This window comes from Echinops telfairi, unplaced genomic scaffold (genome assembly GCF_000313985.2).
Source record: "Echinops telfairi isolate 266 unplaced genomic scaffold, ASM31398v2 ScPeMD7_7419;HRSCAF=8457, whole genome shotgun sequence".
NCBI lineage: Eukaryota > Metazoa > Chordata > Mammalia > Afrosoricida > Tenrecidae > Echinops > Echinops telfairi.
Genome location: NW_022111319.1, coordinates 980,185 through 994,188, shown reverse-complemented (window position 1 = coordinate 994,188; position 14,004 = coordinate 980,185). Strand labels below are relative to the sequence as shown.

At 37.4% G+C, this 14,004-nt stretch overlaps 1 protein-coding gene across 1 annotated transcript in view; it reads right to left on the bottom strand.

Moving 5' to 3' along the window:
- RPS6KA6 (ribosomal protein S6 kinase A6) overlaps positions 1-14,004 on the bottom strand; it is a 198,090-nt gene that overhangs the window by 74,155 nt on the left and 109,931 nt on the right. Inside the window, exons 9-11 of the mRNA XM_004714129.2 lie at positions 13,135-13,205; positions 12,836-12,924; positions 12,165-12,223 (exon numbers count right to left, since the gene is read on the bottom strand). Coding sequence (XP_004714186.2) covers positions 12,165-12,223; positions 12,836-12,924; positions 13,135-13,205 — 219 coding nt within the window. The remainder of the gene's footprint in view (positions 1-12,164; positions 12,224-12,835; positions 12,925-13,134; positions 13,206-14,004) is intronic.

Here is a 14,004-nt window from a genome sequence, read left to right as displayed (position 1 = left end):
GGAGATAATAACAAGCACAAAAACAAGACAAAGTAAAAATAAGCAACAAAAGCAAACAAAACAACAACAAAAGCCAATGACAAAAAACAAAACATATCACAACAACAAAAGAGAAAAGCTTGCAGTAAGTTCAAGGACTGTTTGTTGGCCTTTAGGAGTGTTTTCCGGTCTAGTCTGATAGGGCGCCAAGCCCTGGCCCCAAAAGTGTCTATTTTTGGTATTCCCTGGGGACTTCAATGCTCTGTTCCTCTTGCTGTTCTGTCGCTCCCTTAGTGTTTTGCCTCGGTGTGGTGGGATCAGATCGGGCAGAATTCCCTCACTGTGTCTCCAGCGTTGTCCCCTGTAGGGATATGGGTCAGTGAGGGATGTCGTGTCTCATAGTGAGGCCGGCCACATGGTCTTCTCTGTGGTTTGGCTGCTCTGAGCAAGAACAGTGTCCTCAAGGTTCGGTGGGCTGGGATGTGCTCCACTCTCTCTTCCTCCCCCCTCATTTGCTCCCATGTGTTCTGATCAGACATATCCCTCTCCCTGAGCTAAAGCTTCAGTGCTGTCCTCTGAAGTAAATTTTTCTGGGGGGAGGGGCAGGTGTCCACGTAGTTGGGATTGGGGCCAGCCTCTCAGACCTCTCCACTGGTTGCCTACTCCATGCTTACATTTTTCTATTAAACTGCCATTCCATGATGCTCACCTTCCCGACACAATCTTTGAAGACAAAGCGGGTGCATAAGCAAATGTGGTGAAAAAAGCTGATGGAGCTCGGCTATCAAAAGATGTAGTGTCTAGGGTCTTAAAAACTTGAAGGTAAACAAGTGGCCATCTAGCTCTGAAGCAACAAAGGCCACATGGAAGAAGCACACCAGCCTGCGTGACCACGAGGTGAAGGGATCAGTTATCAGGAATCAAAGAACAAAAAAACATATCATTGTGTGCTCCCCTCCCAAATATGATCGCTGAAGACAAATGGGTGCATAAGCATATGTGGTGAAGAAAGCTGATGGTGCCCGGCTATCAAAAGATATAAGGTTTGTGATCTTAAAGCTTGAAGGTAAACAAGTGGCCATATAGCTCAGAAGCAACAAAGCCCACAAGGAGTAGAAGGGATGAGGTATCAGGCATCAAAGAACAAAAAATCATATAATTGTGAATGAGGGGGAGTGCTGAGTGGGGATCCAAAACTCATCGGTAGACAATTGGACATCCCCTTATGGAAGCAACCTGGGGAGGAGACGAGCCAGTCAGGATACAGTGTAGCAATGATGAAACATACAACTTTCATCTAGTTCCTAAATGCTTCCTCCGCACCCACTATCATGACCCCAATTCTATCTTAGAAATCTGGCTAGACCAGAGGATGTACACTGGTACAGATAGGAACTGGAAACACAGGGAATCCAGGACGGATGAGCCCTTCAGGACCAGTGGTGAGAGTGGCGATACCTGGAGGGTCAAGGGAGGGTGGGGTAGAAAGGCGGAACCTATTACAGGGATCTACATATAACCTCCTCCCTTGGTGACAGACAACAGAAAAGTGGGTGAAGGGAGGCATCGGACAGTGTAAGATATGACAAAATAATAATTTATAAATTATGAAGAGTTCATGAGGGAGGCAGGAGTGGGGAGGCAAGGGGGGAAATGAGGAGCTGATGTCAGGGGCTTAAATAGAGAGCAAATGTTTTGAGAATGATGAGGGTAATGGATGTACAAATGTTCTTTACACAACTGATGTATGTACGGATTGTGATAAGAATTGTATGATCCCCCAATAAAATGATTAAAAAGTTGTGCCATCACCAGAACAATACATTTTAGAAAATTTTAAACATTTTATTCTTTCTTTCTTTTTCTTTCTTGTACTAATGATTCAGTCCCAATTTGCCCCAACCTCCCCTGACATAACCCCAATTAACTATTAATCCATTTACTGTCTCTAGATTTATCTATCCTGGATTCTGTATGCAGAAAAACATACAATATCAAAAAAGTAAAACATGCAAACCCCCCCCAAAAAAAACCCAGCAACAGCCAAATGAAACAGAGAACAACCTCAGTTAAAAAGAAAAAATTACTAAAAACAAGAAAAATTGTAAATGGTTCAAAAGGGAGAAAAATAAGGTGTTAAATTTTAACCTAACTACACCTGTTATTAGACCATTATCCAATACATTCTGTCAGATAGCAAAGTAATTCACATCCCTGGTCAATAGTCAGAGAGGGATTTACTGGAGGCTTAATCTATTTGGGAGTCCTGCATATAAATTTGGGGCTTTCACTGTCATCACAGCTTCCTGCAAACTGAGTGCTCAGATTTTAAGATCTAAAACTGTTACCACTTCCAGTCTTAAATTGTATTATTTATAATCCTTGAATCACCTACTCTGGTGTACTTCTTCCATATGATCTTAAGCATACCTCACTTAGACAACAATTTGTTTTTTAAAAAACAAAATGAAGTATCAAATAACTCCGATGTTATTATTTTCCCCAACAGTTTTATTGGCATATAATTTACATATTATAGACATCAATAGTTCAGTTATATCAAAGGGAGTTGTACAATCATCACCACAATCAGTTTTAGAACATTTTATAGTTCAATTACATCAAAAGGAGTTGTACAATCACCACCACAATCAGTTTTAGAACATTTTCTTTGATCTTGTACTCATTGTTATTAGTTCCTCATTTCCTCCCAATTTCCTCTGCCATACCCACAAGGGACTATTCATCCTGTTACTGTCTCTATAAACTTACCTACCCTGGATTTCACATACAGAAAAACACAAACAAACAAACAACAAGCAACAAGAATAACAAAGTAAAATAGAGAAAAACCTCAATAGGAAAGGAAGCAGAAAATATTAAAAAACTAAAACAAATGTATTTGCATCATAAAGAAGATAAATGATGGGGTGCTAAATTTTAACCTAACTGCATCTGCAACAGTCCACTTTCTGATGTATTCTGCATGTTAATAAGGCTATTCACACTCCTGATCCATGGTCACAAGAGATGCCCAGGGAGCTTGCACCACATCTATTCCCCTTCACTTCTTTCTTTAAAAAAAAATGAAACGCCTTTACCATGGGTTTAAAAAGAGATCAAATACTAAGATATATTTTTATATAATTACATCTACCATAATCGACTTTACAATGCTCTCTGTCTGATAAAAGGACTATTCATATCCCTCAACTATGATTGGAGGGGATTCACCAGAGGCTAAATCAATGTATGGATCCTACAAATGGATTTTGGGATTCTACTGCCATCCATAGCCTTCTGCAAATGAGGTGTTCACATTTTAATCTCTGATGCCATTCCCTCCTTTAAATTTAGATTATATTGTTTACAATTCTTGGATCACACAGGCTAGCATGCTTCTACCACGTGGACTTAGTTGACGCCTTACTTAGCTGGTTACTTGTTTGAAAAAAAAGCCTTTAAGACCCCCAGATGCTATTCTTTCTGATAGCCTGGCACCATCTGGTACAGTGGTTCTCAACCTTCCTAATGCTTCAACCCTTTAATACAGTTCCTAATGTTGTGGTGACCACCCCCCCCCAGCCATAAGATTATTTTCATTCCTACTTCATACCTGTAATTTTGCTACTGTTATGATCCGAGAACCGTTGATCTAGTGTCTTTATCACACTTTGTTATAGTACTTATATTTTCAGTGATCTGTTTATGAGCTTGAGCATCTTAAATTGGGGCTAGAATTAAGGACAAGCCCCAAATCCATTCACACATCTATGGCTTATATATGTCTCTGGTTCACCTTAGAGACAACATTGTCATTTTATGTTAGAGAATATTATCAATCATTCCCCCTGGGGTTGACTTATAGCAACCCTATAAGCCAGGATAGGATTGCTTTTGTGAGTTTTAGAGCCTGCAAATCTTCACTGGATTATAAAGCCTCATCCTTCCCCAGCAGAGCTAGATGGTGGTTTCAAATTGCTGACCTTGAAGTAGATAGTCCAATGCATAACCACAATGAATTTGGGTGTTCACTGTTCTTCACTACATTCAGAAATAGTTCGTGTACAATTGAAGACAGCTCATTGAACACTTGGTATATTTTCCTTATGAAACCATCTTGTCCAGGAATTTTCTTGGTTGAAAGTTTCTTGATGAATTTCTCCATTTCTCTTTTTGTTACGAATCTATTGAGGTTTCTATATTCATATGGGTTAATTAGGGTAGATGGTATATATATATATAGAGTCAATTCCTCTAGGTTACTAAACTTGTTAGAGTACCATCTATCATAGCAGTGTGTGAGATGAAGTCTTGCCAATCTTGCACTCTGGTCGTACTTCTTCCAAGAGAGATGTTTGTCCTTTTAGCAGTCTATCATACTTTCAATATTCTTCTCATGCACCACAATTCAAATTCATTAATTCTTCTTCACTTTTCCTTATTCAATTTCCAAATACATATGAGGGAATTGAAAATGCCATTGCCCAGTTTAGGCACACCTTAGTCCTCAAAGTAACATCCTTGCTTTTCAATATTCTAAAAAGGTCACGAGACCTCTACAGAGTATTGTATTGCCCAATGCAATGTGCCTTCTGATCTTTTGACTGCTGCTTCATTGAGCATTGGTTGTGGATTAACCAAGTAAGATAAAATATTTGACAACTTCAGCCTTTTCCCATTTATCATGATGTTACCTATTGGTCTAGTTGTGAGGATTTTGATGATTATGACATTGATTTGTAATACATATTGAAGGCTGCAATCCTTGATATTCAGAAGCAAGTACTTCAAGTCTTGCTCACTTTCAGCAAGAAAGGTTGCATCATCTGGATATTGCAGGAGTCAATAAGCCTTCCTCCAATCCTGACATGACATTTTGCTTCATATAATTCAGCTTCTTTGATTATTTGTTCAGCATAGAGATATAAGTATGGTGAGAGGATACAACCCGTCACATATCTTTCCTGATTTTAAATCATGCAGTATTTCCTTGTTCTGTTAGCACCACTGCATCTTGATGCATATATATATAAGTTCCACATGAGCACAATGAACTGTTCTAGAATTCCCATTCTTCTCAAGGTTATCCATAATTTGTTATGATCCATACAGTCAAATGCCTTGCCAAAGTAAATAAAACACAAGAAAACATCTTTCTGGTATTCTGTTTTGAGCCAATATCCATCTGATACCAGTATTGAAAGCCTTTGTTCTATGCCCATTTTTCAATGCAGCCTGACCTTCTGGCAGCTCTGTCAATTTACTGCTGCAATCTTTGATTATTTTCTGTAAGATTTTATTTGCATATGATACCAATGATACTATTCAATAATTTAAACATTCTGTTGGGTCACCATTATTTGGAATGGGTACAAATATGGATTTATGCCATGTAACTGTCTTCCAAATTCCTAGCATAGAAAAATGCATCCAATGCTTTATCAGCTTGAAACATTTCAATGAGTATTCCATCAATTCCTTGTTTTTAGCTAATACACTCAGTTAAATTTTAACGTCTTTCTTCAACACAAATGGTTCTTGCTCATATGCTACCTCACGAAACAGTGAAATGTCCACTAGTTCTTTTTGGTTCAATGGCTATGTATATTATCCATCTTCTTTTGATGCTTCCTGCATAATTCAATATTTTGACCATAGAATCTATAAATATTGCATCTTGAGGCATGAGTTTTTTATTTCAGTTCTCTCAGTTTCAGATATTCCAAAAAGTGTTTTTAAAAGGAACAAGTAATATCAATTTACAATGAAAGCATTACAAAAGCTTCACTTTTTCTTATTTCTTTCAACTTAAGATACACTGAATGTGCTCTTCCTTTTTGGTATGCTAACTCCAGGTATGTGCTATTTCATTATACGAGTAATTCTTTATTTTCTTGAGCTAACCTTTGAAAACCTTTGACCTCATCTTTTCATCAGTTGTCTTAACTAGTCTATGTGCAAGAACAAGTTTCACATTCTCTTCTGACATCTACTTTGTTCTTTTAATTCTTTCCTATCTTTAAAATGAACTTTTGTGTTTTTCATGTATGATAGTTTTGACGTCATCTCAAAATTCATCAGGTCTTGGGTCATTGATGATCAATACAATGCATCAAATCTGTTCTCCGGATGGTCCCTAAATTCAGCTTGGATACACTCAATGTCACAATGGAGTTGCTATGGACTTCTTTGAATTTTCTTCAGCTTCAAACGGAATATACATATGAGTAATTTTTGATCTGTTCCAGTTATCCCTTGCCCTTCTTTTGGTTGATGATACTGAATTTCTCCATGGTTTCTTCTCACATATGTAGTCAATTTGATTCTTCCGTATTTAATCTAGTGATGTCCATGTGTAAAATTGCCATTTAATGACTGGAAATTGATAAAAATCATTGGTCTCACTAAATTCTATCATGCCATCTTCAGTTTAATTTCTATCACCACCTAAACCATCTTTTACAACTATTGGCCCTTCCTCTTTCTCGCCAACTTTTGCATTCTAATCAATAATTATGTATATATTAATAACTATAATTATATGATCAATTTATGACTGAAGACTAAGTAGAATTTTTCAAATTCAGCATCATTGGCTTTAGTTCTTGCTGCATAAATTTTAAATATAGTTGTATTAACAGAACTTCCTTACAGAGACCACTGTAATTCAATATACACTTTGAAACATTCTTTTTGATTGTGAATGTGATACAATTCTTCTTGAATGTCATTCCTACATAATAAACCATACAATAACAGTCAATTTTTGGTCACCACTACTACCTAAGATATCTATCTTTATGCACTCCATTTCATTGTTAATAAGTTGTATATTTTCCAAGTTCATAGTTTGGAAATTTCATGCTCAGATTATTTTTTAAAATCATTTTATTAGGGGCTCATACAATTCTTATCACAATCCATACACACATCAATTATGTAATGCGAATTTGCACATTCATTGCCCTCATCATTCTCAAAATATTCTCTCTCCACCCAAACCCCCCCGGCATCAGGTCCTCACCTTCCCCCTCCCTCGTGAGCCCTTGATAGTTTATAAATTGTTATTTTGTCACATCTTTCCTTGTCCGACGTCTCCCTTCATCCACTTTTCTGTTGACCGTCCCCCAGGGAGGAGGTCACATATAGTTCCTTGTAATCGGTTCCCTCTTTCCTACCCACTCTCCCTCTACCCTCCCTGTATCGCCACTCACACCACTGGTCCTGTAGGACTCATCCACCCTGCATTCCCTGTATTTTCAGTTTCTATCTGTACCAGTGTACATCCTCTGGTCTAGCCAGACTTGCAAGGTCGAATTCGAGTCATGGTAGTGGGAGTGGGGAGGAAACATTTAGGAACTAGAGGAAAGTTGTATTTTTCATCGTTGTTACATCACACCCTGACTGGCTCATCTCCTCCCCGAGACCCCTCTGCAAGGGTATCTCCAGTGGCCTACTAATGGGCTTTGGGTCTCCACTCCGCACTCCCCCCATCATTCACTATGGTAAGATTTTTTGTTCTGATGATGCTCAGATTATTATTGGATATTTGTAAACATTACTTCTCATTTTGAGTCATGCTCCATCAGCAAATAAAAGTTCCAAAAGCTTTGTTTTATACATGTCATTAAGGTCAACTCTACTTTGAAGAGAAACAGCTCTTGACCAATCATTTTTGCCCACCAACCCAAGGAGCTCATCATCAGGCATTATATCAGACAATGTTCTGAGTTTATTCCGTTATCCATGGTCTGTTCTTAGTCTGGAAGAACCACTGAAATCTGCCCACCATGGGTGACACTATTAGTATTTGAGATACTGGTAGCATGGCTTCCATCACCACAGCAACACTGAAGATACGACTATAACAAGCTGACATATACATGGTGGAAGACACTGAGAGGAGGGTGAGTGTTAAAGGCAACAGTGGTAAATAATGTTATATAAACAACTGTGCAATAATGATGATCAAGGAGCCCTGGTGGTATAGAGGTTACATGTTGGGTTGCAATCCTTAAGGTGAGAAGTTCAATGCCACTAGGTGAACCTCGGGAGAAAGATGGGTCTTTCTAGTCCTATAAACAGTTACAGCCTTGGAAACTCAAAGGGGCAGTTCTGTTGCTATGAGTCAGTATTGATTCAATGTCAGTGAGTGTATGAGTCGATGCATGGATAAAAAATTCAGGCTAAAAGACCATGGGAAGGAGAGTACAAGTGTACCCACAAATATACATAGGATTTGGCAGAAGATATTTCAACATTGGGACGTTCCATTGACAGAAATTGTGTTAGGCTGGTTTGACGAGAAAAACAAATCCAATGTTCCAGTATAAGAAAGAGCTTTATGGGTGTATAAGCAAATGTGGTAAATAAAGCTGATGGCACATGGCTATCAAAAGATATAGCATCTGGGGTCTTAAAGGCTTGAAGATAAACAAGCAGCTATCTAGCTCAGAAGCAACAAAGCCCACATGGATGAAGCACACCAGCCTGTGTGATCATGAAGTGTCGATGGTATCAGTTATCAGGCATCTAAGAGCCAGAACAAAACCATGCCCAAGGTGAATTGGGGAGGGGGAGGCATGGAGTGGAGACCCAATGCCCATATGTAGACAACTGGACATCCCCTCACAGAGGGGTCACAGGGAAGAGATGATCCAGTCAGGGTGCAGTATAGTACCCATGAAACACACACCTTTCCTCTAGTTCATTGGTGCTTCCTTCACCCCACTATTATGACCTCAATTCTACCTTACAAATCAGATTAGACCAGAGCACTCACACTGCTACAGATAAGAGCCTGAAACACAAGGAATCCAGGATAGATAAACACCTCAGGGCCAACAATCAGAGTAGAGATACCAGTAGGATTAGGGGATGGTGGGGGAGAAAGGGGGACCTGATCACGAAGATCAACCTAGAACCTCCTCCTAGGGGGATGAATAATGGAAAAATGGGTGCGAGGCAACAAAGGACGATGTAAGATATGGAAATAATAATCTATAACTTATCAAGAGTACATGAGGGAGGGTGGGTGGAGGTGGGAGGGGGAACAAATAGGGAGCTGATATCAGGGGCTCAAGTCGGAAGACAATGCTGTGAAAATGATGATGGCAGCATATGTGCAAATATGCTTGACACACTGGATGAATGTATGTATTATGCTAAAACATGTAAGAGCCCCCAAAAAGTATTTTTAAAAGGAGCTTTATATTAAGAAGTAGTTATATATCAGGAAAGTATCCCAGCCCAGTCCAACCCAGTCCTTAAGTCTGACACTTGTCCATAAGTCCCTCTTCAGGCTCACTCAGCTACAAAGAATGATGCAAAATACAGGAAGATCACAGGCCAGTGGGCAAAAAGTCGAATGTATCTAATGGCGTTGGAAGCATTACAGGGCTCTGGAAAGTCCTAGAGTGGCTCTTTAGCAAGAAGGTGAAGGCAGAGAAAGAGAGGGAGGTTCCCAGGACCCTCCTTATGAGAAGGCTATGCCCACAAGAAGGTACCATCAGGCTGTGACCTGATTCACAGGCTAGACTCCACCCTTACACTTTTATATATCAAGTTGATATGAAATTATATAACAGCCACAGAAATATACCCATTGTTGTGGTTGAGGATACAGGGAATATGGAAAGTTATGAAAATTTGTAAGACTACCACATGCCTGGCTGGGGGTTCAGGACTATACATACTCTCAAGGGAAACCAAGGCCATTTGACATAATACTGTTACCAAAGAAAATGGTCTATACATCCTAATTGGTAAGTTGTGCAATTGTTAGTCCCCCCATACCCTAAGGAAAGGATAATGAAGAAAACTGAAGACACATGGAAATAATTAGTCCAATGCGCGAATGGGCCACATGAACATCAATGTGCATTACCCTGAAGCCAGGACTTTGTGGTACCTGACTGCCACAAATAAAGTGCTTTTTTAAGGTGATCATATTAGAAGGCCCTAGATAAGAGGAGAAAAATGAGGAACAAAACTCAAAAGCATTGAAAGGATAGGTTTACTGGTTGTATAGAGACTTGTAACACTCAAGACTGATTATTAGCGGGCCTTCAAGTCTAGAAATGAACTCATCCTCATAGCTCTATTTTCAGTCAAACAATAATACTAGTAATGTAGATACATCTAAGTATAATCAACCCTGGCAGTGTAGTGGTTACGTGTTGGGCTGTGGTCTGCATAATCAGCAGTTTGGACCCACCAGCAGTTCCACAAGCGAAAGACTGGGCTTTCTACTCCCATAAACAGTTACAGTCTTAGAAGCCCACAGGGGGTTGCTATGAGTTAGTATTAACTCGACTCGGTAGCAGTGAGTTATTTAACCCAGGACAAAGTTCAAAGGGCTAGAAAAAGAGAAGAAAAAATGAAGCCGGAAATGCAGGAAGAGTGCTAGGCTATGATACATTGAGGGAATTGCAATCAATGACACAAAACAAAATATATATTAATTGTAGGAATGTAAACTACTCTACAACTTTTATCCAATTGACAGTCAAAACATTTTGTTAATTAAGGAAACAAAAAAGGAGAAACATGAACATAAAAGGAGAGATGCACACATGTAGTCTTCCAAGGTACTAATATTAATGACTTACTAAGTTTTGGTGCAGTGTACACTTATAAAAGGTAAAATCAAGTCTTCCCATAGGGAACTGCGGTGCTTTGTCAAAATGGTTTCTAAAAATTTGACCCAGAAAACCCCACAAAACCATGCAAACCAAAAGCTCCAAATCTTCAAGTATATTTTAAGAACACCCATGAAACTGTCCAAGCCACCAAGTGTTTGAAAGCTGTCACTTTGTAGAAGCAACATGCACCTTTCTGACATTATACTGGTGGTGTTGATAGGAGTGCCCAGTCCAAACAGGGGGACTGGGCACAGGCTCATGAAAATAATACTGAATTTTTGCTGCACATGATTAATAATGCAGAAAGTAATGTCAAATTTAAGAGTTATATGTGGATTCCCTGATCTCTGAGCACATTCATGTAAACAAAGCCCCTAAGATGTGCCAATGCGCTGCCAGACTTTCAGAGTTCATGGTTTGATTAATCAAATAAATTTTTCCTAAATGAGAGATTACACAGAAGAAAAAAGATATCCAAGAAGAAACTGGAGATTGGAAAAAACCCTCATAGCTTTAGATAAATTAAGTTTAAAATAAAAGCTAATTAAAATAAGTTAAAAATGGTAAATAAATAAAATTATTATCTATCAAAATTTGTTCCACAGGTCAAATGAAATAATTACTTGGTTAATGAATTAGTGGTTCTCTACCCTTACTCCAGGAATCAAAACAGACTGTTTTCCTTTTGATAAAAAATATAATATCAATATCAAAATACACAAATATATTTAATTATGAGATTAGTAACATATACCATATACAGAGCTGAGTAAATTTGTTAAAGTAAGCTTTTCGAAGAAACACTTATTAGTATAGGATTTGGAATTAAATTTTAAAATTATCTCTAAGCATGAGCAGAATTTCTCAATGTTTCCTTGTTCTTTTCCTTTAAAAAGTATTCCATGAAATATCTGTACAAATATCAATTTCTTAATAAAATCACTTTGTTATAATGCATGGTAATAAACCACTTAAAATCTCTAAAATTAATTCTCTATAAAATCTATGACATCATTTATATCCTTTCCCGTTCCATTTCCTCTCTGCAAGGAGCTCTGGTTGCGTAGTGGTTACAACTTGGGCTGCTAACTGCAAGGTCAGCAGTTCAAAACTACAAGCCACTTTGTGGGAGAAAGAAGGGGCTTTCTACTTCCGTAAAGATTTGCAGTCTTAAAAACTTACAGGGACAGTTCTGTCCTGTCCCATAAGGCCACCATGAGTCGGGATTGACTCGATGGCAGTGAGTTTGGTTTTGGTTTGGTTCCTCTCCACATGTCCACATTCCCAAACTAAAATATGGAAAATTATTAATCATGCTTAACAGATAAAACATATGAGAAGAAAAATGCATTTATTATTTTTTATATATCTACTGGTTCAGTTACTGCAATAATATGCTACACTTACAAATAAAAATATCAGATTGAATATATAAAGCAAGTAGCTGAAATTTCTCACCAAAGTCCATGTTACCCTTTTCCAGATTTTTGTTCTTATTACTAAAAACTTATTCAGTAACAAACTTTCAGCTGCACTTACATTCCAGTCAATATTTGCAAAGAAGATATGCTTTTTTATTTCTTCAACGCCTTCTGAACCTATAAAAAAATGGCAATAACAAAAAGATTATGACTTTTAAACCGAGCTACCTAGCTTCCAGGTTATTTATCTATAAACAAAAGTATATATATTTCCTAGGTTCCATGCAGTGAAAGTTTCTATTTTTTTATCTTGAATTTTATTAAAAGGTTCTGATTTTAGTATGATAAAAATAACTGGTAATCACATCACATTGGCTATGTTATCATAAAATATTGAAGTACTTCATAAATAAAATCAAAATTATTGTTCAAAAGAACATAATTTAAGCACATGCTCTTTTAAATTTTTATTCCATAAAAATTAACTACTGCCAAATACGTAAAATGGTTACTCTTAAAAGGTATTATACTGCTAACTCTTTCAAAATAGGTCTTATGTATATACAGTACATAATACTGTCTTTGAAATAGAAGTTTCAAATAGATCACTTCATTTTGCTTAAATAATGTACATAAGTTTTTTATTGTTGCATGAATATTTGTAGCCACAATCATAAAAACTAGGGATAAATTAATATCAGTAAATGAATTAGCATCTGTAATCATAAAAGTGTAATTATCCCCAAGTACACAGTATAAAATTATAAAAGATGATACAAGTAACTATACCCAATCTATTTACTGGATTCCTTTTGAATAGCATCCTTAGAAGACTTTGTGCTTCACCACTAAGAAACTGAGGCATTCCAAGTTTTGCTCTGGAAAAGATGAGTTTAGAAATTTTCACTTATATAATCTAACAGTACTTCTGAATTGACAAATCTGGGGGGGTGGAAACGTATTTTAATAATGGTCACTAACGTCCTCTATATCATAGGAGAAAGTAGCAAGACAGTGAAAAATATTCTTTGGTGTCAATTTACAACATTAAGCTTCTCAAAAAAAAATAAGACACTGTTTATACTTACTTTAGTATCATATTCATGGTCTCATTTCTGTCTTTACCTTGAAATGGTAGAGTACCCGTAAGCATTTCAAACTAAAACAAAAATGAAATCACAATAGTTCATTTAGAACATCTTATATAATACAATTCTTTATTAAAAAGATACTTATCAAAATAGTATCATCTTTTGATGAGTTTAAATCAATTACATAGATAAGTGTTTAAGAAATTTAGGCGACCCATTTTGTTTGTTCTATCTAATTTAGTTAAATTCCAAAAGCCAAGGCTATTTGGAAATTGACAAAACATTTTTCTTTAAAGATATGCTTTCATGGTTTACATTTTATATTAAAAGAGAAATAAGAACCCAAAACTTCCAAATTCATACATAACCAAGACATTTTAAATCATTTCAACCCCCAAAAAAGTAGGGATAAAAAGAGGGAGGAAAGACTTCCAGAGGAACATGATCACCAGATAACAAGTCCAGGATGATCTGAACAATAATAAAATATCCCAGCGAGAAGGAAATCCTGTACTCCTTGGAAGCTAAAAAAAAACCTTAAAAGGTAAGTAAACCAAGGTTTCTCAAAGCCACAGATTGTGCATCAAAGTAGTGCAGTCACCATGTGGTGCAGGGCAACAAGTGCTCACTAGTTGCTGCACCAGGAACAGACACCACTCCCATGTTTCCCTTTCACAACAGAGTAGAAGCCCAATTTGCTTCTATGTACTATCCTCACCTGCCTACACACACACACACACACACACACACACACACACACACACACACACACCTGGTAGACCTGTATAAATAACAGACCAAGTCAGCTGCTTACTGCAGAAGCCCTCCTTGTCTGACCAGAATGTCTCATCCAAGCTGCATTTTTTT